Source organism: Carlito syrichta, unplaced genomic scaffold, assembly GCF_000164805.1.
Source record: "Carlito syrichta isolate Samal-C Ts95f unplaced genomic scaffold, Tarsius_syrichta-2.0.1 Scaffold301555, whole genome shotgun sequence".
Taxonomy (NCBI): domain Eukaryota; kingdom Metazoa; phylum Chordata; class Mammalia; order Primates; family Tarsiidae; genus Carlito; species Carlito syrichta.
The window spans coordinates 684,808-708,932 of record NW_007245651.1 but is presented as its reverse complement, the minus strand read 5'-3'; the positions used below and the strand labels follow the sequence as shown (position 1 = coordinate 708,932).

Here is a 24,125-nt window from a genome sequence, read left to right as displayed (position 1 = left end):
AAGATCATTTTTGGAATCATTGAACAGTTTTTTAGAGCTTAGTAGCATTTAAGTTGTTTGAGATAGATCCTTTTTGAGGCCAACATTTTAATGTTCTTTTAAACATGGAAAAATGGCAAGATGAGTGCATGGAACCCTTGTCTACACCCTTTGGCCACATTCTCCAGATGTCAGCATTTTTCTTGATTATGTCATTTTATCTGTTTATGTGTCTATTTGTATTACTACTATATATGTATATATATATTATATATGCTTAAATAATATGCATTTTGCTCTTTTCTCAAAAGATAAGTTGCAGACATCACGCCCCTTCACTGTTAAGTATTTCTCAACTTTATATAATCATTATACAGTGATCAAAATTAGAACATATGACATCAACCCAATACTACCATCGAATCCAGTTTCCATTCAAATGTTAATCTTCCCAAAAATGCCCTTTGCAGCTATCTTCCCTTTTTCCAGTCCAGGGTCCAGGCCAGGATCACACATTGCTCTTTGTTGTCATGTCTCTTTCGTTCCCTTTAATCTGAAATAGTTTCTCAGTGTGTAGTTTTCTTTTATGACATTGGCTTTTTTTTTTTTTTTTGACTGAGGGTCTCACTTTGTTTGTTGCCCAGGCTGGAATGTAGTGACACTATCATGGCTCACTGCAACCTCGACCTGCTGGGCTCAGACAATCCCTCTGCCTCAGCCTCCTGAGTAGCTGGGACTACAGGTGTGTGCTGTCTTACCTGGCTAATTTTTTTTTTTTTTTAGAGACTAGGTCTCACTATGTTGCCTAGGCTGGTCTTGAGCTCCTGGGCTCAAGTGATCCTCCCACCTCAGTCTCCCAAATTGCTGGGATTATAAGTGTGAGCAACTTCACCCAGCCAACACTGACATTTTTTGAATAGGCCATTTATTTAAGAATGCCCTTCAATTTAGTTTTGTCTGATGTTCTCTCATGGTTAGATTTAAGCTACTCGTATTTGCCAGGGAAATTTTACAAAAGTGCTATTTTATTCTTGGTAAATCATGTCCAAGGTACGTGACATATTCCTTTGATTGACACACTAGAGCACATGAAATCCATGTAAAATGCTGTAAATAAAAAATTTAGCCCAGATTACGCACCCATATAACCACTGACTATGTTGCTTTTAAAAGTGACTTTAAAAAGGTTTTAATCAGCAGGCTTCAGTACTTGAAATTGTGAGGTCATATATATTTCATCTATGTTAAATATCTTTACTTCATTTTAGCTGATTGTAGCAAGAGACCTCCAGACATCTCAAAATTAGTGCTTGCTAGGCCATTCTGAGCTAAATTTATTTTCTCCAAACAATACTCTTGTTATACAGAAAGTGAAATTAGACTCTATAATATAGACACTTTGGGACTTTGATATGTAACAACTTCCTTTTTTATGAGGAATCGTTTTGTGGGTAACCACCTTGCCTGATATTTTGTTTTATAAATTTTCAGCTCCCATTTGTGGATACAGAACTTAACATGGTTAATAACATTCTTAGAACAAATTTGGATGGCCTGATCCAAAAGGTATGTTTTTTTGAAAAGATATAATAGCTTATTTTGTATTGTTAATGGTAGATGAGTGCATAAGAAAACAGGAAGCAGCAAAAAAAACAGTGAAATTCTAAAGAGTTGCCCAGAATAGTGATAGCTGTTATTTTCCAGTTAATTTTATTTGTCATCCCAATTCAAGAAATTTTTGTTAAGCACCTATTATGTGCAAAGCACCATGATATGATAATACAAGATAAAATCATGACCTCTGCTTTCCTGGAGCTCAGAATTTAGTGGGTGTAGTGCTGGACCCTGTACTGATTCTGATACCAGCAAGTCAGCAACACTGGCTTTCTTATTGCTCCTTTCTACTTTTGTACATTTGCATGTGCTGTGCCCTCTGCCTAGCATTCTCTTCTTCCTCTCCCTCTTTTGCCCAGCTACTTTGTGTTTTAAGCTTCCTGTATCACCTTCTTAACAGGTCTTTCCCTGGCATCTTGACTGGGTGTAACTCTTTTTAATACTTTTAGGGTAAACTGAGGCAAGGTAGGCCGGTGCCATGGGAATAACGCAAAGATTCGCAAAAGGAAAGTAAAAGTTTATTCACGTTCAAGAGAAAATGGGACCAATGCTAAGAGCTAGCATGGTCAAGAGAAGACAGAGTTTATTTTCCACTTTCCACAGACAGAAAGGGGCCAACACTCACAGACAAGCGTGGCATAGGGGTTTGGGCATAGGGTATATTTAGGATTAAGGCTCTTATGGGGAACTAGGGAACAGGTAAAAGTTTCCTAGCAGCTGCGTTCTTAGGCATTGATAATATTAATCAGGTGGCTTGTGATTGTTAGGGTAACAGTATCTTGTGACTTTAGGCATGGATCTGGTGGGCCAGCCTGACTTTGTATACCTGGAAAACAAATGCTCAGAAAGAAATAGCCAAGGGGTTACAAGCAATTATCAACCTTACTCAAACAATCGGTTCTGTGAGCTAAGGTTAAAGGGCTATAAGCAAACTGCTGTTTGGAGCTGAACAAATGTGCAATGGCTGTTCTCTATTCTTTTTAAAAACATTTTATTTTAAAGATGTGGAATACAATTCACAATGCAGGGATAGGAATACAAATGATCTTTGTACAGGTAAAGGAAAGTTTCTTCATTTTAACTGCATTAAACCACTTGAAAAAATTAAACTCAACTCTTTCAGATACATTCTTACAGAATTACAAATATTGTCTGTTAAGTTCCTCATAACTGCAATTATTTCTTTAACATCACTGTTCCCCCATTTGACCGTAAACCCCCAAATGGCAAGGACAACATTGGTCTGGCATATACCCCCCAATATCTTACCAATTGTTGCTACTTATTCAACCAGTAGATAATTAGTACAGAATAAATTTTTCTTCATAGACTTTCATTTAGTAGAGTTCCTGGGCCTATAGGAAAAAGAGAGAATCAATTTATTCTTGACTCTATGACTTTTAGCATTGGTGTAAAAAACCTCAAATATCTATACAATACTTGTCTGTGGTGTTTGCACTCTGGTGTCACCTCATATGTTAAATGAAGGAATTGAACCAGGAGATCTGTAAGAACCCTTTGAGCTGTGAAAAACCCTCCCCCCAAGGGGGTGACATTTGCAAGAGTAGAAGGGTTGCACACAGACAACCAACACAAGCACAAATGGACTGGGTAGCTAATCGCCACGGAGGAAACCGAAGCTGTGGACGTTCTTTTTATGACATTTGAGGTAGCAAGACTAAAATGGAAATGGACTGGCACCATAAATCTTATGAAAGTTGTATATTCCATAGTGTTTTCTAGCAGATAGCTGAATACACTGGCAGACAGTGAAGAAGCTCAAACTAGACTCCTTCCAGAGGAAGGACTGAATGTTTCATTGAATTCTTTGGAAATATTTCACTCTCATGTATTTAGCCCCAAAGCCAGATAGCATGGTCTTTGGTTTTTGTTTGTTTGTTATTTTAGCCTCACTACAATTTGTATCCTCTTTAAAGCTGTGATTTGGGACAATTTTTTTTCCTGTGAGACATCTCTCATTTTATTTTGTAACTGAGAAGTAAGATTCTGTTTTTCGAAACTCACTTTCTCTCTGTACATGACGTGTTGTACAGATCAGACTTTCCTAACCTCAGCACTGTAGACATATGCCGGAGAGCTCTTTGTTATGGGAGCTCTCTGAAGCAATGTGGGATATTTAGTAGCAACTCTGGCCTCTACCCACGTATTGCCAACAGCACCTCTCAATTATGATAACCAAAATGTCTCCAGGCATCACCACCTATTTTCTGGGTGACAAAATTTCCTCTATTTGGGAACCACTGGTATAGATATATGTATCCATAATAATTCCTAGTACCTGTGTGGGTAAATACATTGATTTAAAATTATCTGGGCACTCTATATGACAAGCTTTTAATATGATCTTTGAGTGATACAATTGAAAGAAAATGCTCTCTAAAGGAGATTTTTAAAAATACTCTTGATGACCATGTAATGATAATTTCAGCCTTAAGATGAATGTTATATTTTTCTTCTACTTCTCTACTCTATACTAAGTTACAAAATAAGTATTAATAAGCGGGTCTTCGGCTACGTATATCCATTTATTTTGAAATATTTTTTAGGGCTATCAATCCTTTAATGATATACCTGAGACGGTAAAAAGTCAAACTACCAACGTCATAGCAGGTGAGATTTTAAATCTGAGGTAACTTTATGTCTCTCTTTGTAAGAACTGGATGATCACTAAAAGAAGTGTATTGTTAAGATTTGTATTGTTATTTTCCTCTTTTAAAAAATAGTCTGTCACTAAAACTTTGAAAAGTAAATGAAGATCAGAACTTTTCAGCTATGTTACCTTTAGTTAGTGATGTCAGTTTTAAAAGTAACAATCTTCTTACTTAACATTTACAGACATCACCCAGCCCTCAGCTGCCACGTACCTGAGGGCCACACTGTGGCAACCATATCCCGAGGTGTGTTCTCACAGATCCCACAGAAACATAGTTTGGAAGCTCACATTCTGATTGTCTTCACTGAGGGAAAGCCACAGATGATGATATTTTCTAAACAAACTAAAAACTGATTTTTAAAGAAAGGAATGCTGTGTATAAGCATTTATTTTCTCTTTTAGGGAGATTTTCATCTGTCCTCCGATGCTGATGTCATAGTATTTTAGGCTTCTAAAGCTACTTACAATTTTTGTTGAATCATGGTTATGGTATGTGGGGTGAATGGAGAGACAGAGAGAGAGACAGAGAGAGAGAATGTGGTGCAGACAGTTTTTTATGCAGAAATGGGGACAAACCTGGGTTATCTGCTTGGAGAAGAAATCTCTGAAGCTATGTAAAATTGTCTTCTATTTTTAAAATCATTTTAGTGCTTCTTTTTATCTGCCTGCAAAGTGGTTTTAAAATATTATATTAGAGTTATTTGATTTTTTTCCCTCTAACGGTGTTCTTTTAACTCATGAAGAGGTTGGGTAAAAAGTATTTTATCCTGCTACCTAGTGCTTTGGAAGTTTTGCAGGTTCCTTTTTGCTTAATATAAGATTCCACTTTAAAATATGAAGATATTAAGGACAGAGTGCACGCTGACCTGTGCTAACATCTGAAGGCTAATGCATACTACTGTACATCTGACAGCCATCTGCTCACTAACCTCTGTGTTTAATTTTTTGGTTTCCCCTCTCTGGACCTCTTCTGTCTATACGCATAGCCCTTCCTTGTAAATCTACAAAGCAAAGCACAATGTGTGTGAGCAAGGCCAATGGCTCATGGTGTCATTTCCTGAACCCAAGCCAGCGTTTTCCTAGGGCTGGGCGAGTGACACTCCATCAGCCTGGATAGCAGGTGTTTATTTTCATGCCCTTAGCTCCCATGTTTTGGTTGTTTGGTAACAGCCTGAGCACATTTTTTAGTGCTGACTGTGTGCCAGGCCCTGGCAGGCTTTGGGCTATGAGATGCATAAGGCCAGGCGTGGACACACAAGCCCATTATCACACTCTGGTACCATGACCAGGTATGTGCAAGGGAACTGAGGTGGGGAGAAGCTAGTGGAAAGGTGCCTGGAAAAGGGGACATCCATACTGAGGTTTGAAGAGGTTATTTGCTGAGAGGGGGCACCAGCCACATACAGAGTCACCAGTGTTAGCGAGGCATGAGGCTGTGTTGTGTTCGAGGGTGAGACAGCCTGAGAAATGGTCACGGGCCCTAGGAACTAACTATTCTTAGGAGATAGGAAATCTGTGTATCAATCACGTCTCTTAAAAATCCCAGAATTGAGGCTGGACTTGGTGGCGCACATCTGTAATCCCAGCACTTTGGGAGGCCGGGACAGGAAGATTGCTTGAGCCCAGGAGTTCAAGACAACCTGGGCAATATAATGGTACCTCGTCTCTGCAAAAAAAAATTTAAAAATTAGCTAGGTGTGGTGATGCAGACCAGTACTCCCAGCTACTTGGGAGGCTGAAGTAGAAGGATCACCTGAGCCCAGGAAGTTGAGGTTATGGTGAGCTGTGGTCATACCTCTGCACTTCAGCCTGGGCAACAGAAGGAAGCCTTAGCTCAAAAAATAAAAATAAAGGAAAAAAAACCAAGAGTTGAGTCATCTTGGCTGACCGTCCTTGGATATTATCGCATACAATCCATTTGCAGGAGACAATCACCGTGGAAGAACAGTCGTCTCCTTACAAACCAGTTATTCATTTCTGTGGGTTTCATTCCTAGACTTCATGTCTGTGTGAAAAACACACAGTGAAAAAGTTTCCCACCATTTTTATGGGACCCTATTTTGAGCCAGTCTCCCATCTAGACCATCTACTTGAAGTACCCCATGGGTCCCGGGATCACATTGTGAGAACTGCTAATCTTGTCTCTGCTGCTGCAGAGAGGTTTATCCGTCTTTCAGGATCAGTGGACCCTTAACTGATTAGTATGTTTTTAGTATGCCCATGTCAAGAAACACCGTGGATAAACCCCACTTCAGAGCTTGTATGAGCATTGGTCCAGGTGAAACCCTGCACCCAGGTGGTTTTGATTCCCTGTCAGGGTGGACGCTTTCCAGAAAACTCATGGTTCTTTGAGCTTATCTCCTGTCTGAGAAATTAGGATGGATATCAATAGAGCACTGTTTGGCCGCTGGGAATACTGCTGCTTCCTTGCACAGAGGAGATGTGTTTCTGCATGCCCTTCTTTAAAAAGTTCCCACTTTGTATGAGTAAAGTAAAATTTTAATAAAAATATCACCTGGGTCTCTTGTTTTAAAAAAGTGGTCCTGGAAAATGACTGTGTTCTTGAGTGCTATTTCTTAGACGAAAGAGTTATTAATATTATTATTACTAAATTATTTTTCCAAAACCATGTAAACAGTGGCTTTAGAGTCAGATACATCCAGTTTTCATTTCTATTACCAGTGCTTTCTAAAAGAGATCCATGAGCAAGTAATTTAGCCCCTGTGAGCCTTAGGGCCACTGTTAGTAAAATGAAAACAAGAATATCTACCTCTGCGGGATAAGTGAGTTAACACTTATAAAAGTGCCTGGTACACAGTCTGCATGTCATACATTTTAATCACCCAGTCTGTTTTCTGTACTGAAGTAGGAAGAAGAAAACGATGACTTGACTTCAGCAACATCTCATTAAAGTCAGCACTCACAGCTTGCTGTCTTATTAAGTAATTGCTTTTTGATCGTCTTGACTGTATTCATGCTTGTTGTAGACTCTTATCAGATTTTAAAACACATATGTAACATGAGAAGAACTAAAAGTGGTTCAGGCATTGCTGTTTGGTTCCAAAACAAAATTTCTGTCTCCTCCATGTTTGTGAATGCATAACTGAGGTACCTTGTTTTCAGGTGTCAAAAGCGTCTTGAATTCCATTGGTTCCGAGGTTGACAATGTAACCCAAAATATTCCTGTTCAGAATACGCTCTCAGATTTTGCTGTCTACCTTAATGTTACTGAAAGTTACATTCAACGCAGTTTACCCAAATTGGAAGAGTATGATTCATACTGGTGAGTTCCTCTTTTGAGCTGGTAAGCTAGGAAAGTGAACTTTGGTATGGAATGGAATAAAAACCTGACATCATCACCAGGATAACCTTTTGAGAGCCACGACTTGATACACGTAAGCCCTATTTTATAAAAAGTTGAAGTGCTCACTTAGGCCAGGCAGCACATATGCTAAAATTGGAATCAAACAGAGAAGGTTAGTGTGACTCCTGTGTAAGAATGACATTCGAATTTGTGAACTGTTTTGTATTTTTTTTTAAAAGTTGAAAACTGGAAGTTTTTGAGCCAAATAATCAATAATTTACAATTTTGATGTTATTCGTGACTTCTAGAATCTTAGTTATAATGATCAAACCTGACATTATGTCAGGATTTTTAATGCTTAAAGATAATGTCACAGGATTTTTAATGCTTAAAGATAATTGAGAAGAACATTTGGGAAATAAACTTTTCACATTGGTTTATAGAGCAAATACATAGAGGTTGGTTCTTATTGAAAGATCACCCTCTTCTTAGCTGTGTCTTGAAACCAGCAAATTGCTTCTAGAGCTTAGGTGAGTGGGTACACAGTGATTGTTTGGCCCACAAGAAAATGCAGGTGGTGGGGTTTGGCCCTGGAAGATGATGGCAAACATCACAGCCAGAACCCTGAGTGGGGAAGGAACGGAGGACTTGAGAAATTTAGAGGATTCTCTGCAATGTGAGGTGTACTTTACTCTCTGAAGAACTCAGCCCCCTGACCTGTCACTAAACTATTCATACTCCTCAAGCTCATGGGGATCCCAGAGACTCATTCTTATTTGGGTCATTTCTTATACAAGACCACAAGATAACAATAATCGCAACAATAAGCTGACATTTAGGAGACTGCTTTAGAGTGCCCACCAAGCGATTTCTGCACATCTTATTTAGTACTCACAAAAGTCCCCTGGGTTGTGTTCCGTTTATAACCCTGTTTTACAGACAAGGATATTTGGGCTTAAGGAAGTGGCGTGACTGACTAAAGCCAGCTAGACATGGCAGAGGTGGGTTTTGAAACCCCGTTTGGCTTTTTTCTTAGTCATTGCCCTGTAAGCAACAAGCTTCAAAGGGTACCTGCCTCGTTTCCACTGTGGGGCTATGTCAGGCCAGTGAGTCTCAGGACAGAAAGATTCAAGAAACTTAGAATCCCATCAGAGATTCATAATGAGAAGGATTACTACAATTATCTACTTGTCTCCCTTCTTTTCCCCTGCCTGGAGACCATAAGCTTATTTTAGACATAAATTGAACTAAGGAGATGTTTCTTTCACTCTAAAAGTTTTCTGAGGCCGGGCCCTGTGGCTTATTTAATTTTGTGTCCTCAGTATCTGGAACAAACCTCCACAGAATGGCTGCTGGTGCCCATTATTATAATTACTGAGATTGCTCTTAATTGAATGAAAAGCTTTAGTGGCGACTTTTGTCAAGAGGCACTAAACAAAAGTAAATTCTTTATGTTTTTAGTGTCTTCAGTGTTGGGAAGCAGTACTCCCCTGGAGTGCCCCTCACTGCTGGGAAAGGTTTTTGTACATTACGGGAATGCCAGTAAGACCTAATTGAGGATCTGTTATCCTAAAAGGTCTCACAGGACCATTAGGAAATTGAGATTTGCATTCTGCGGGCATTTGATTTAGGGTGCTCATAAAATGTCTAAATGTCCCATGCATCTGCCGCATAGAATGTTTCTGATTCAGTAAAGAACACAATGACCCCAAATATTCCTGCAACCATAAAATATTTTAGAGAAAGGCCAGGGAAGAGTGTCCATTATTTCCTTTTCTGTAGTCTAATCATGATCTAGCCATATGCCATCATCATTATCATAGGCATTTAGAACACCAGAAGTCTTTAAAGAACTTAAAAGTCTCAAGGGCATTTTTATCAGCAGCCTTGGAGAAGCTCAGTAAACCCTGCTTAAAGCCCCCTGTGGTACCTTTGGAAGTCAAGGGAAAGGAAACAATATTCCCATGATCTTCAGGTGAGCACTTCAAAGCTGAGGTAAAAATAAAAGTCTCTCAGTTGGTTCAACTGGAGGACTAGGAGTGGGAAGGAATCTTTTCACACAATGATATCGCCCTCCGAGGAATTAACAGAGAAGGCTGGCATTATTAGATAGCCAAGAATTACTCAACGGCTTCAGCCTTAGTCCACCAACTTTTGTGTCATGGTATCACCTGTTTTATATACAATAACCCTATGCTTGCTTCACCAGGTGGCTGGGTGGCTTGGTCATCTGCTCTTTGCTGACCCTCATCATGATTTTTTATTGCCTGGGCTTACTGTGTGGTGTGTGTGGCTATGACAGGCACGCCACTCCGACCAGCAGAGGCTGTGTCTCAAATACTGGAGGTGTCTTCCTCATGGTGTGAGTGCTTACTCCTCTTTGTCATGGAGGGGCTGGGGTGGGGTGGGGGGCTGGTGGGAGTGGGTTGAGAGTGCAGTGAGGAGATCAGATGGCAAATCCGAACCTAGCGCTCTCTGGACCACACACTCTGGGTTCTAGCGAAGGAGGGATCTTACTGTGATTGTACCTTCCTTGACTGGGTACTTTCATCAAGCATAAAAAGTAAAAGAAAACTCTAAATCAATTGCATTTTGATAGATGAGCTTAAACACACTATTTACACGAAGTAGACTTCTTTTAAAAGCAGTTATCATGGAAATTCTTTTCAAGTTTACTCTCTTGATTTCCACTATTCCTTCTTTCCATTCATTCATTCATTTTCCAGATAGGAAGCTGACCTCTTAGCCAACACTGTTTCGTATTGTCAGCAGTACTGCTAACTTGAAACTGTAGAAACTTAATTTAAAACAGAGGTTGCCAACCCGGCACCAGTGAGACTTAAACAGGATTAGGGATGAAAACATGTTTGGTTCACTGTGAGGTAGCAGGGAGAGGTGAGCCGGAGGCAGACTGGAGTCTCTGCTTCAGAGACATTTACCTCCAAGTTCATGGGTTTGAAAAACCTTTACTCTTGCAGGGTGTGAGAAAGCATAGCAGGCATGAACTGGGCACGACTGGAGCCAAAAACATAAGCTAGGATGCAGGAATCATGGCTTCAAGTGCTCCGCAGAGAGGTAGCCATGTGGGTTCCAAGTGAATATTCTCTTTTTTGTTAACTCCTTGGGAATCAGCAGTAGGGAGTGTGATGGGGTTCAAGGGAGGCAGTAAACATAGTCCTGGATAGTGGAGACCCCAAACCTCAGCCACATACTCTCATTTATCCACTTATGTGAGGCAGCACTGGGATGGGGTTTAGGAGAGGACGATTGGGTGCTGGAGAGCAGGTGTTGCTTATTAACTTGCGTTTCAAAACTTTGGGTCACTATGACAACTAACAGACTTCTTAGGAGCTTTGATTCTAAGTCATTTCCCTAAAATAATTAGGCTGTAGTATAGTACATGCCCTTACTAATATAAATGCAGGCACAAGAGCCTAAAAATAACTTTAAAGCTGATGACCTAGAGTCTGCCAGGACTGGACAAAGAGTCCTACACATGGAGAAGGCTGTTTGCTCACAGGCCGAAACTTAACTGCTAAGACCTTACAGTTAAACAGTTAAACCTTACAGTTGAATTACACTTAACTGCAAGGACCTGGGCAGGGAAGAAAAAAATGAAGAAATCACACCAGCAAGGAAAAATACCTTTTTGTTCAAATGTACGCAGATACAGATAGAAAGTCAGTTGAACGTCAACCACCCTGATACTTGGCTTTTTTTGGTCAGTGTTTTGGTGGCGAGTGTATATGTGTATACATATATATATGCATTCGTTCTATCTTTTCAACTGCCTCAAAGGTGGAATAAGTTGCTCTGAAAAGGTACACTCTTCATCAAAATTCTATTCATGCTTTTTTCAAGGAATACAACCCCAAAATGTGATGTCTAGCTTCAAAGAAGAAAAAAAAAGAAAAGTCATCAACAAATTGATGGAGACAAAAGGCTACTTCTGTTTAGATAGAATACTTCTGCAGACACGTGGTAACCTATGGTGTGCACACAACAGGATTTATCCCAGCAGGAGGAAAAAGGCTGGTCACTGTCCAGGGTCAGGTTCATTTCAGGGGGCCTGCAGACTTAAGGTGGTTATGATCTCTCTATTGTTGAGACCCGCACTCACCACGGTGAGTTTTGCTATGCTTAGCAGAATTCTCCAGCCCTCAAGGCATCTGGTAAACCAGTGAATAACTGCAATGGGAGAAGACAAGTGCTGTCAGTCTAACGAGACTAGTTAGAAGACTGTAGTTTCTTTTTTAAAACGGTTTACTTGCTTGTAGAAACCAGAGAGAGAATATATAGTTCCTCTGCAATCACACCACCTGCTCTTTAAAAATGGCGATACTGGTCAGGTGCAGTGACTCAGCGCCTATAATCCCAGCACTTTGGGAGGCAGAGGTGAGAGAATTGCCTGAGCCCAGAGGTTCGAGACCAGCCTGGGCAACTTGGCAAGAGCTCGTCTCTACAATAAATTAAAAATTAGCTGGGCATGGTAGTATGCGTCTGTAGTTCTAGTTAAAGGCTGAGGTGGAAGGATCCCCTGAGTCCAGCAGGTCAAGGCTGAGGTAGCAGTGATCGTGCCACTACACTCCAGGCTGGACGACAGAGTTAAGACTCCGACTCAAAAAAAAAAAATGGTGACACTGGCCAATCAAGAGGTTGGTCTCTTTCAAAACCAAACAAGGATACCAGTGAAAGATCTAGAAGGAGGAAAGGCAGAGAACCCAGGATCTGCTATGATCCTGTATCTTCAGAAGTTCGCAGGAGCATTTTAGGGACTGATAGGAGGCAGAGTGATAAATGTATTATCTGTTGCATGGGGTGTAGGAGGTTCTCCCAGAGATGAGGGGATCAAAGAGAGGCAGCAAGAATCTCTTATGTTGAAGCCCATTATCAAACTTCCCATTGTAGCTCTTGAAAACAATGCTGGCCACGGTGGCTCAGCCTATAATACCAGCACTTTCGGAGTCGGGAGGCAAGCGGATTGCCTGAGTCTGTGGGTTCGAGACCAGCCCGGGCAATTTGGCAAGACCTCATCTCTACAATAAATAAAATTGGCTACTTGGAAGTCTGAGATGAAAGGATCACTGAGCCCAGCAGGTCGACGCTGGGGTGGCTGTGAGTGTGCCACTGCATTCCAGCCTGGGCAATGGAGTGAGCCTTCGACTCAAAAAAAAAAAAAAAAGAAAGGAAAAGAAAAAAAGCCAACAGCAGCCACAGATGCCATAAACTTGGTATGTCTACATATATGAGACAGTGTCTTGCTCTGTCACCCAGGCTGAAGTGCAGTGGCACAGTCGTGGGTCACTGCAGCCTTGAGCGATCCTCCTGCCTCAGCCTCCTGAGCAGCTGGAACTACAGATGTGTTAAAACTTTTTGTAAAGGTCTTACTCTGTTGCCCAGGCTCGTCTTGCACTCCTGGGCTCAAGCAGTTGTCCTATCTCGGCCACCCAATCCCCCTTCTTTAAAATTAGAAATGGAAAACCTCTCCAATCCCCCTTCTTTAAAATTAGAAACAGAAAACCTCTCCAACACCGCCTCTACCGGTTCGGTCTCCTCCCTGCACAGCAGAGCTCTCAAAAGAATGATCTGGGCTTGCTGTCTCCATTCCTGTCTCCCTCCAGCTCCCCAGTCCACTCCAGTTTGGCTTCCTCCCCATCACTCCACTTGTCTGTAGTCTGTGAAGACAGCACATTTGCAACAGTGGCCTAAGCCCTCCTCCTGCAAACGCTCCTTCTATCCCCTCTAGGGACATCACACCCCCAGGGTTTCTTTCCTGCTTCTCTGACTCTTCTTCTGGGTCTTGTGTGCTGGCTCTCCTTCCACCACTTGACTTTCAATGTTGAAGCCCCCTAGGCTGCTTCTGTCTCCAAGCCAGCCCCAGGGATAAATGATCGTTTCCAAGCTGCGACTCCCCCATGCGTGTCTGTAACCCAGATATCTGAGCTCCAAACACACTGACTTCTGCACAGCATCTCCACTGTGATGTCTCAGTGCCCAAGACCGACATCAACCTTCTCTTTCTCTCCAGAGCCTCAGTGTTCCTGGTCCTGCTCTTGGAGCCCCTTCCCCATCTTGTCACCCCATCCTGCTGCATTGCCGCCTACTGTCATCCACTGCCTGTCTACACCACCCCTGCCTCATCAGGCTGCCACCCTGGGCCGTGATAACCGCCTCTGGTGGTGTTTCATCCATGTCAGCCCTGCCCACCCATCCTTCACACTGTGCCACTAGTGTTCTTATTCAGGGAGAAATCGGGCTGTGCTTTCTGCCCCTCCTCAGTGCCCCTATCCCCTGTCCAGTGCACCCCTGCCTACCCTGGAGTTTCCCCTCCCCTGTTCCCCCATCCCCTGTCCAGCGCATCCCTGCCTGCCCTGCAGCAGGTTCACGCCGTTGTCCACCATCCTGCTGGCTGCAGAGCTACGTTGACCTCAGAACCACCCCCTATCCACTGTGTCCTTTGTGGAAAGTATAGAATCCCAGCTCTGAATCGCTATTCTAGACAGCAAGTAAGCTAGGCATATGATGTAAGAGTTCTGGACTTAAGTGTCAGGGACTGAGAGGTCACGGCAATCACCACTTTGTCTCTTCACTCCTGGGTAGGCTGATCTCTTTAACCTGCAAAACATGGAAAACTCCAGATCTGTTTTACACATCATGTGGGTAGACTTAGCAAGTACTAGTAGGTGATGTTGAATCATTCCTGTAGAGCTACTCATTTTATTCATACTTTTTTTCAGGGGTGTTGGATTAAGTTTTCTCTTTTGCTGGATATTGATGATCATTGTGGTTCTTACTTTTGTTGTTGGTGTAAATATGGAGAAATTGGTCTGTGAACCTTACTCAAGCAGAGAGTTATTCCGGGTAAGTGTGACTTTCCACTTACTGTGGGAGGACTTGATCAGAAACTTGGATTTCCTGCTGTCTTGGGGGTTGTTTTAAGAGCAGTGCACACACATGAGCAGTTTGACTCAAATTCAATAAGTTAAGATTCTTTCTATTTTTAAAAGCAAAAAAAAAAAGTGGTAGTATTCCTATTATTGTAAGTGAAGTCAGTGCCAGGAATTAAGACCTGCCCATCAATATGGATTGATAACATTTTGGGAGAATAAAACTCTTCTCAGCAATAGTTTCTAAATGTGGCTGAGAACATCAGATGATGAATTCCCAGGTTCCTCCCACACACCCGAGAAGTTTCCCAGGTGACAAAGATTACCACACAGATGGGCCCTAAATTTGAAGTGAAAGAGACTAGTAATGTCCATGCCTTGGGCAGAGGGATGTCCCTAATAGATATGTCCCTAACAGATATTTGATGGGGTGATCAGGAATTTAATTCAAGCATCACTTTCGCCTCCAAGACCAACTCCCACAGACTGGGGGGTGGGGGTTCGAGGCACTTGGCAGTTTTGTCTTACTCGTTAATGTTTACTCGTAAAGCATTTTGGTTTAAGTCTAGTTTCTGATTTTGGCTTTTCAGTGTTTTTCTTCAGATTCTGATTTTTAAATATATTCCAAATTCCCTCCTTTATTGTATATGTACTTTTCTACCTCAAATCTATTATGAAATCAGGTGAATGACTACTAAGGTAACCAGCTGTTGTATTTTAGTTATTCAGTTGGTCAAGGGAGATTAAATCGAGAGCACCAATGAGTCAAATTATCTCTATTTGGTTTCTTGATAAAAGATAAGAAGAAGACATCAAGTCAGGCGTCATTATCTCCTGTACAGTGTTGAGTCATTGAAAGGTGATTCTTAAAAAGTAGAGGATATTTCAGAACCATTTCTATCTCTCAGGAACATACATGGTTGTGCACTAATTTTCCCATCATAAATATGTGTGGTGCAGAGGCAGAGAGTCTGTGAGTTTTAATTCATTTTGTCCAGAGAGAGAAATGGTGAAGAGTTGGGTCCTTTGTTTCAAGGCTCATCTCAAGGTGACAGACACAGCTCTCCGTCCGCCTGGGAGTCCTCTCATCCTCTACATGGAAGCCACTGTTTTTAGCATTCTTAGAATTTCTTTATGCATTTTTAAGCAAATATTAACCCTATGTGAAGCATTATTATATGCCTTGGTAATATCAGTCATCATTTACCAGAGATACTTCTTAGGCATTTAATGAATTGTTAGATATACTTTTAGGCATTGCATTAGCTATTCAGAATCAAATTGTCTATTCTATTTCTATATCTAATGTGTTTGTTTTATTAAAATGAAGAGTTCCCAGAAAACATAAACTCATTAATTCTGATTGATACTACCCAGTGGTCAATTGATTTATTTCAATCACTATTATTTCTAATTTTAAGTTAGACTCAATGAGAAAAATGATATAAAAAATCTCAGAAATATATTTAACAGAATACTCATTTCATTATATGTATGTATGTTAGTGTAAAACTGTCTTTTTCTAAAAAAACATTTTTTAATTTGTTCTAGGTTTTGGACACACCTTATTTACTAAATGACAATTGGGAATACTATCTCTCTGGCATGCTGTTTAATAAATCACAAATTAGGCTCACTTTTGAACAAGTTTACAGGTATTAATATTTACATTATACATTTTTCTGTTTATAATATTTTTTTTCCTGGGATGTGAATTTTGCTTTCAAAGTATTTTGAAATCCTAATAATAAGACTTTCCAGTTTCAGAGATAAGCTGTTCTTCACTATTACAAAGAAATAGTAGAAATGAAACCAAAAAGACACGTGGAATGAAGATGTTTTTGGGGTCCCTCTCTCCATTAATCCCTGGGACTTTCTGGTTAAGGTGACCTTTAGGTGCTGTAAAGGGACCCTGTGAGAACTCTTTTCAAGATCCACCTTACCCTAAATAAAAGCCATCTAACGAGAGCTCGATGCCATATCCGGGATGAGGCTGTCTTTATGGCAGGAGTATGCATTCATTGAGCCCCACTCTTCTCAGCTCAGTGGAGAAGGGATTTACCTATTTTAGAATTAGGATCCAGGTACAAAGAGGTTCGGCCATCCCACCCAGGGACCAAGTTGACCCAGCACAGTCAAACTGTACTGACCTTTTGGATCTCTGCGGCTCCTCCCTATCACCATCCTTGCCATGAGGATTTGTGTCTAGGCATGCATTTAGCAAGTAGAGCTCCACCCTGGTAAAGTGAGGGGGTGGGTGGTCTTGACAAGGGCTTGATGGAATAATTTAATAAAGCCCGTGATCTACTTTGCAATGCACCTCTTTCTAGCAAGTATCGTTTTGTGTTTTTTTTAAATGAGAATTTATTTCTTCCCAGGTTGTAAACTCGCAGCAGTTCTGGAAATAGCACAAAGGAGAGAGAAGGAAGGACATATTGATCAGTCCTCTTCCCCAAAAGTGGGACTATTATGAAGCAGGGAAAGAAGTTGGGAGTAGTGGTTTCTGGGGGGAATTGTGTAGCCACTGGAGACACCCAGACCCACTCTGTGTTCACAGATGAGACAAAGAGAAACAGTGAGCTTTTCTCTTCATCTTCAGCAGGGGACAGGCAGCTGCAACTACTTTTTTGGGTCATGATTTCTCTGTTTATCCCCATAGTGACTGCAAAAAAAATAAAGGCATTTATGCCTCTCTTCACCTGGAGAACAGCTTCAACATCAGTGAACATCTTAACATTAAAGACGTGAGTAATCAGAATCGGTCACAGAATCAACATATGCACTTCCTTGCCAAATCCAGTTGTCTTTCTTTCTAAAGTTGAGCTGGAATTCACAGTCGATAAAATGAACCATTTGAAAGTGACATTTAGTTCACTGTGCGACCCTCAGCTCCGTCTGGTTGTAAAATATCTTCTCCCCACCCAACCAGTTGTATTTTGCAGCTTGAGTTTTTCCTGAGGGTTGTCCAGGGCCCTCTAAAGGGGGCTCACTGTTGACACTTCACATGGATGATGTCATTTCACTGAGAGTGGAGGTCCCAGTGTTTCCCCAGGGAGGCTGGCTCTCCTTCTTTCCGCCATATTCTAGAGCTGGACATGTGGCATGAGGAAGTATGATTCACTCCATCCTCATTTCTTATAATCACGCTGTGGCCGCAGGACTTCAGGGTGGGCTCTGGTGAGCTCAGCTAGTAAGAGGCAGAAGGAATGGAAGCAGGTGGAGCAGAATAACCTCCCCTCTTTTGCCTGAGCCCACACTCTAATCTTGAGTCCTAAGACTCTGAGGAACGGAGCCGTGGCTCACGCTTTTAAGTCCAGCTATTCAGGAGGTTGAGGCAGGAGGATTGCTTGCACCCAGGAGTACATGGATATGGTGAGCTGTGATTGCACCTGTGACTAGCCACTGCACACCAGCCTGGGCAACATAGTGAGATCCTGACTCCAAAACAAAACAAAACTCCAACAAAGGCCATTCCAGAGCGCACTGGCTGAAAGAGAGAGCAAGAGAGTTTCAGCTGCCCAGGTCTAAGGTGCCATTAGCCTAGACCATTCCAGTTGTCATACTTGGAGGCCTCTTCTGCCCTTCTCAGCTACTCAGGAAAGAATCTAGAAGCTCTCTTTCTTTTGGGCTTCCAGATTGAGAGAGGATACCAAGGGAGGAGGTTAGTCCCAAGCCTTCCCACTGAGGCAAACCACAGAAGGCCCCTAGAGGTAGCATGAAGCTGTGATGGCTTGATGGTTTTCAAATGCAAAGAGGCATACTTGAATTTTGTATTGATTATCTTTCCTAAATTCTCCTTATGTGTACATGAAGAAAATACAATTTTATAACCCAGCCCTAAATTGACACGAGCCATCCTCTGGGGTCTATGGTGGGTAGTAGGAAGAGAGTGTGCTGCCCGGGATACTCAGGCACTCCACGCTACCAGTAACTCCTGAATGGCTGTTAGGACAACTCCAAATCAACAACCATGTTCCATAATGTGTGAAGACCCAAGTAACTAAACATGGTTCCCCAAATAATATCTTCCCTATCTTCCTGCTTCCGGCTCTCATGCATGCTGGTCCCTTCCCTAGAATGCCAGACTACCCTGTTTCTTTCAGCATCTCTGTTTGCGAAGGCCAGGGGCTCAGAAGTTACCCCCACTCTGTATGATCCTGCCCAGTCCCCTTCCTTGGGGGCCTCTCCCCAGTCCCAGGTATCCCGATGCGGTGCCCGCATCTCTCCATGTGCCTCTCTGACACAGCCTCTTCCCTTGGAGGTCTTTGAGGGCGGAAACAGAATTTTATTTTGGCTTTGCGTCTTGCTTCCTCAAAGAGTGCCTGTCATGGGACAAAAGGAAGAGCAGGGAGGTAGGGAAGGAGCGAAACAGAAAGAAAAGTACCAGGAAGAGATGCCAGTCAAGTGCATGCATTTTCCTGGGTGTTCTACTGCTCTTAAGTGTGTGACATTCTTGGAGAATAATGGATCGATGTACAACTTCTTTTTTTGTACAGCGTACTAGAAGCATTGACAGTGAGTTTGACAATATGAACATAAATGTTAATGTCGTGCTGCTGGTTGATGCAGGAAAAAGAAACCTTCAGGATTTCGCGGACTGCGGAATAGACAAAATAAATTATGCCACCTACTTGGCTCAGGTACGACTCGTGTTCAGGCTTGATCTTTCTGGGGGAAGTTAGTATTGGATAAGCGTATGTCTTTTTTGGTTTGGGCTTTTTTTTTTATTAAGATAAGCTTCACATAACAAAAAGTTAATCATTTTAAAGTGAGCAATTCAGTGGCACTTAGTACATTCACAATGTCGCACAACCACCACCTCTGTCTAGTTCTGAAACATCTTCATTACCCTAAAGCAAATGATGTACCCATTAGCAGTAGTCCCCCAACTCCCTCTTCCCCCAACACCCTGGCAGCCACCAGTCTGTGTTCTATCGCTTATAGGTTCACCTAGTCTGGATATTTTTTAAAAACAGAATTATAGAATATATAATCTCTTGTGTCTGGCTCCTTTCACTTAGCATGTTCTTGTGGTTCAGCCAACACAGCATGTATCAGTATCTTATTCCTTGTTATGGTTGAATAATAATATTGAAAATACTATGACTTTAAATGTATAAATAAGAGTGCAGATGTTGTCACGCATGTAAGAATTTCTCAGCTTCCTTGGTTACTTTATGGGTATGGAACCCTGTTTAATCTGTTGCCTGTTCGATGTTGTTAAGGTTTAAAAGTCTCATATCCATACATGTTTTTTCCACTCTTTTATAGACTGACAAATCTCCTGCAAACGTAAATCTTGTATCATTTGCAGATGATCTATCCGCCAAAGCAGACCAGATGGTGAGTTCAGACCATCCAACTAAATGCTGTAGAAGTCCTAGGTGTCAGATGTCAATGCCGTTCTAGGGAGGCTACGGAAAAGGCTCTGTACACCATGGGCAGTCCCTTGTTCATACTCCTCTTTTGTGCATGTTGGAGGTTCCCGTCTCCAGTCATTGCCTTGTGACCCAAACCTCTCTGAGCCGTGAATGTTGTGGGGTGGTTTTGGGTGACCACAGAGACTCCCATCCTCCGCTCTGAGTGTGAGCACCCTCCCTGCTTTCGTTCTGGATCTGCTTTTACCCCTGTCGATCCCTCCACCTCCAGACATGCGTATGCGTGTATGCAGGTGGTTTTTCCTGAAGTGTGGGTCATAGTACCTGAGGGTGTGGGAAGAGGGTTCCATGGGGTACTTTTTATTGCCGACAGTAAGTGATGAACTTCCCCTTCATCAGCTCTTCTACCGGCTGGGGACTACCTGGCCTTAGCTGGACCCTTTCCAGATACATTTGTCACCATGGTGACAAATGACCTGGGCTCCAGAGAAAGACCCAGTTTTCAATTCTGACTCAGCCTATGATATGGGAGCTTGGGCAAGACATTTCTCCCCTCTCTGCCTTATCTGTAAAATGGGGGTAATAGTATTTACCTTACAGGATTGCTACACATTAATGTATTAAACACTATTTAGGTATGAGTTAAGTTAAGATGTTTCAGTCGAGTATTGGTTTTCTCAGTTGTAAGATGGGGTGACTGACAGTGGCTGTGTAATGGTGAGGTGGAGAGAGAACACAGCCATTGGCACTCAACAAGGGCTCCTGAGTGTGGGTTATTGCTGAGAGATCAGGGTTCTTTGATTTAAAGCCGGGTGTCTTGGCACTGTCCCTCCCACCAGTCCCCATGGCTACCCATATCCGTCATCGTACAAGGAGCTCTTCATGCTTATGTCATGGCTGCCCAGGGCCCCTGTGGTTAGAGGATGCTTTGAGCGTAGAAGGACAATGTTGATACTTTATTTTCTTGTTAGCCCTCAGGACTTTTGAAGCAGTCCCTGAAAAAAGATGCAAACGATATTAGAGGGATTCACCAGCAACAAGTCCTTCCTATGGAACAGTCACTGGTAACAATTTGTGTATTTTGCTGTGACCTGCGCTAACTCTCCTGCAGCCAGCTGGCTTTCTTTGAGCCTTAAAACACATGCTCATCTCATAGGTCCAATCCGATTGGCCTCCACCTCGGAAATTGAGCTGTGCTTTTAAAGCAGACAAAGCTTAATCTGCACCACCCTCTTTTGCCTGTTTCCTTTCTTCTTTCCAGTTGAGTATGAGCAGTTAGATGCAATCTGTGACTGTCTCCTGCACCTCGCTCTGGCTTCTGTTGCTGTGAGCAGACCCTGCTCCTCTCTGCACTTAGCTGCAGTGCTGTGGACTTACTTTCACTCATTCCTCAGTTCTCCTCCTCTAAACTTTGTCTAGAATAGGTGATGGTGAGGATAAGTACTTTTCTGTATGTACTCGCTTAGCTCCGTCGCCTGTCTCAATGGTCACGCTGTTCTCTCTCCCCATCTATCCATATCATTCATTTGCTTGTCACCACCTCTGGCTTCTTCTTTTTGTTTTGTTTGAGTCAGGGTCTCTGTCACTGAGGCTGAAGTGCAGTGGCACAATCACAGCTATCACAGCTCACTGCATCCTTGACCTCCTGGGCTCAGGCTATCCTTCTATCTCCTGAGTAGTTGGGACTACAGGCTCACACCCCCATGTCCGGCTAATTTTTTGATTTTTATGTGGAGATTAGATAACACTATGCTGCCCAGGCTAGCCTCGAACTCCTGGGCTCAAGTGATCCTCCCACCTCAGCCTCCCCCAAAGTATTAGGATTACAGGTTTGAGTAACCATGCCCAGCCTATTTCTCACCACCCTCTGGCTTCTTTCTTCAACACAACAAAGACAGTTTGTAGCAAAGAAGGAATATGGGCTTTGGAGTCAGACACACCTGGTTTTAAGTTCTGCTTCTGCCTCTCCAAAGGCAGCTTCTCAGTTTCTTCTTCTAAAAATGGTGGGAACAATTCCTGCCGTGCTCACCTGGTCCATAGAGATGAAAGACCTGACCTCTGCAGAACTCAGTACGTAGGAGGAATTATTATTGAGCCCGTGTGGGGGTCGTGTTTGCAGTTGTCATGGGAAGTACTATGGAATCTGAGATTCAGCTTACTCCAGTTTGGAAAAGCATATAAATTGAATCAATTCCAACATCCAAACCTTCAAGAACTAGATTTTTTTTTCTCTCCCGGCTTCCTAATTCATTTGATTAAATGAATTAGTCTTTCTATGAACTTTCTTAATTTGTTTCCTGTTCTTTTTACAATTTTCTGCTATACTTATTTATGCCTAAAACAACTTTGTTAACATTTTAAGCTGGCTTTGCATTAAAATGCTTTTTTTCAAGTAGACAGAACTCCTTTGCCTTTTCAGAACTAGGGCATCCTGTCCACAAACAGGCAAATGACCCATGGTCTAAACCAGAGGTTGGCAAACTAGGGCACCTGGGAATTATAGGCCACAGAGCAAAATTCAGCCTGTTGCCAGTTTTTGTAAATAAAGTCTTACTGGAACACATTCATGCCCCCTTCAGACTATCTGTGGCTGCTTTTGGCTACAAGGGCAAAGTATTTACTAGCTGACCTTTTACAGATGAAGTTTGCCATGCTCTGGTCTAAACCATTCAGGTTAACCACTCCTCTGGGCAGGCTCTGTTTTAAATAATAACTTGCACTTTGAGCAAACCTAATTATGAGAGTTTTCTTGGATACCTTGCATGCGATGTGCTACCTTTCGAGGCTTTAGACTATGTATCCTGATTTTTTTGTCACCAGAGTTACACATTAACAATGGGTAAAGGTGCACAATGTTACCTATATCTGTTATTTTTTTCTAGAATGAGACCATTACAGTATAAAGGCAGATTTGGTGACTGTCTTGGGGGAGGGGAGGACACATGTTGTTCGATCTTGCAGCTTTGTGTATTAATTTTGCAAATGTTATCTATGTTTGTTCACCAGAGCACTTTATACCAAAGTGTCAAGGTACTTCAGCGCATAAGCAGTAAATTGAAGGTAAGGTTTTACTCTTTTTCTGTCATTGGGTTTTGTTGTACAATGTTGATTTGTGTAGGTACTTCAAAAACAAACAAGCAAAAAACACTGAGTTATCTACCCATCTAAAATACCACAATGGGTGTTCCCACCTTTCCTATAAGTATTTCCATAGGTGTAGACTTCATCTTAGTAGGTTGTTAGACACATAAGTGCAAGCTGTGTTTGCGTGTGCAGGATGTAATCTTAGAGGGCACATTGGTCACGTTTATGGAGATAATGCTGCCTAACAGACAACCTCCAAATGTCAGTGCCTTTTCACCACAAGCATTCATTTTCACTGCTGGGTTCACCACAGGCTTCTCCACATGCCTTGCCCTTTAGAGAATGAGCCTGAAGGAACAGCTCCTGGTTGGGCCCCTCATATCCTCTTAGTGGAGGACAGAAGTTCAGGGAATGAGTGGAATCACAGGCTGTCCCTTAAGCCACTGCTCAGAGCAGGCACACAGCCACCTCGACACCATTGCCTTGGCCAGAACAAGTCACATGGTCACACCCATCATCACCTGGGCAGGGGAGGAAAACTCCAAGCTCTGGGAAGCCGTATCAGGGAAGGCATGAATAAATCCTGTACAGCAAAGGCAGTCTATCACAGGGACACTCCTGGGCCCCTTTCCCTTAATGGCAATGGAGCTCCAAGCCTGCATTGTATTCACCTTTGTATTCACCATGCCAGCAGGTGGAACTCAGAAAATATTTCTTTATTGAATGGAGTGGGCTGCCGACAAGAGATTTTGGTTGTTAACACCACAGGATAAACTTAAACGTTCCTCCCTTCACTTTTCTCAGTGAGACCAAAATTGTGACTCCGTTCCTCTGATGATGTTTAGGCTTCCTCTCTTCTGGGATCATCGTTCTGCCTCTAATCATGGTTGCCATTTTATAAGCGTGTGCCAAGGGAAACTGGAGGCAGACACACTGGTGACTGCATGCAGGGGCTTTGCTACCTCTGTGCACCTTGACATGACTTGCAGGGTCACGATGTACAGTGGCATGATGCCCTTCACAAGAGACCCAGCCAGAGGAGCCAGTTTTTCTGTGCCCCAAGGGCCTTCTGCAGACCCCTTTTCTAATCTGCACCAGGCTGTTATGTGGGTTGGCAGAGGCTTTGTCTGATGCGATGATGCGGAGAGTGTGGACTATAGATGCACACGTGCTTCCCAGTGTGGTGATCTTGAAAGGGATCAACT

The 24,125-nt window shown here is 42.4% G+C and overlaps 1 protein-coding gene across 1 annotated transcript in view; it reads left to right on the top strand.

The window, feature by feature from the left end:
- The window catches only part of PROM1 (prominin 1), a 97,792-nt gene that overhangs the window by 59,562 nt on the left and 14,105 nt on the right, over window positions 1-24,125 (top strand). The window contains exons 9-19 of the mRNA XM_021710806.1: window positions 1,471-1,545; window positions 4,161-4,224; window positions 7,391-7,550; window positions 9,781-9,933; window positions 14,309-14,432; window positions 16,010-16,113; window positions 17,118-17,202; window positions 18,955-19,098; window positions 19,730-19,801; window positions 20,808-20,900; window positions 22,843-22,896. Of these exons, the coding sequence (XP_021566481.1) occupies window positions 1,471-1,545; window positions 4,161-4,224; window positions 7,391-7,550; window positions 9,781-9,933; window positions 14,309-14,432; window positions 16,010-16,113; window positions 17,118-17,202; window positions 18,955-19,098; window positions 19,730-19,801; window positions 20,808-20,900; window positions 22,843-22,896 (1,128 nt within the window). The remainder of the gene's footprint in view (window positions 1-1,470; window positions 1,546-4,160; window positions 4,225-7,390; window positions 7,551-9,780; window positions 9,934-14,308; window positions 14,433-16,009; window positions 16,114-17,117; window positions 17,203-18,954; window positions 19,099-19,729; window positions 19,802-20,807; window positions 20,901-22,842; window positions 22,897-24,125) is intronic.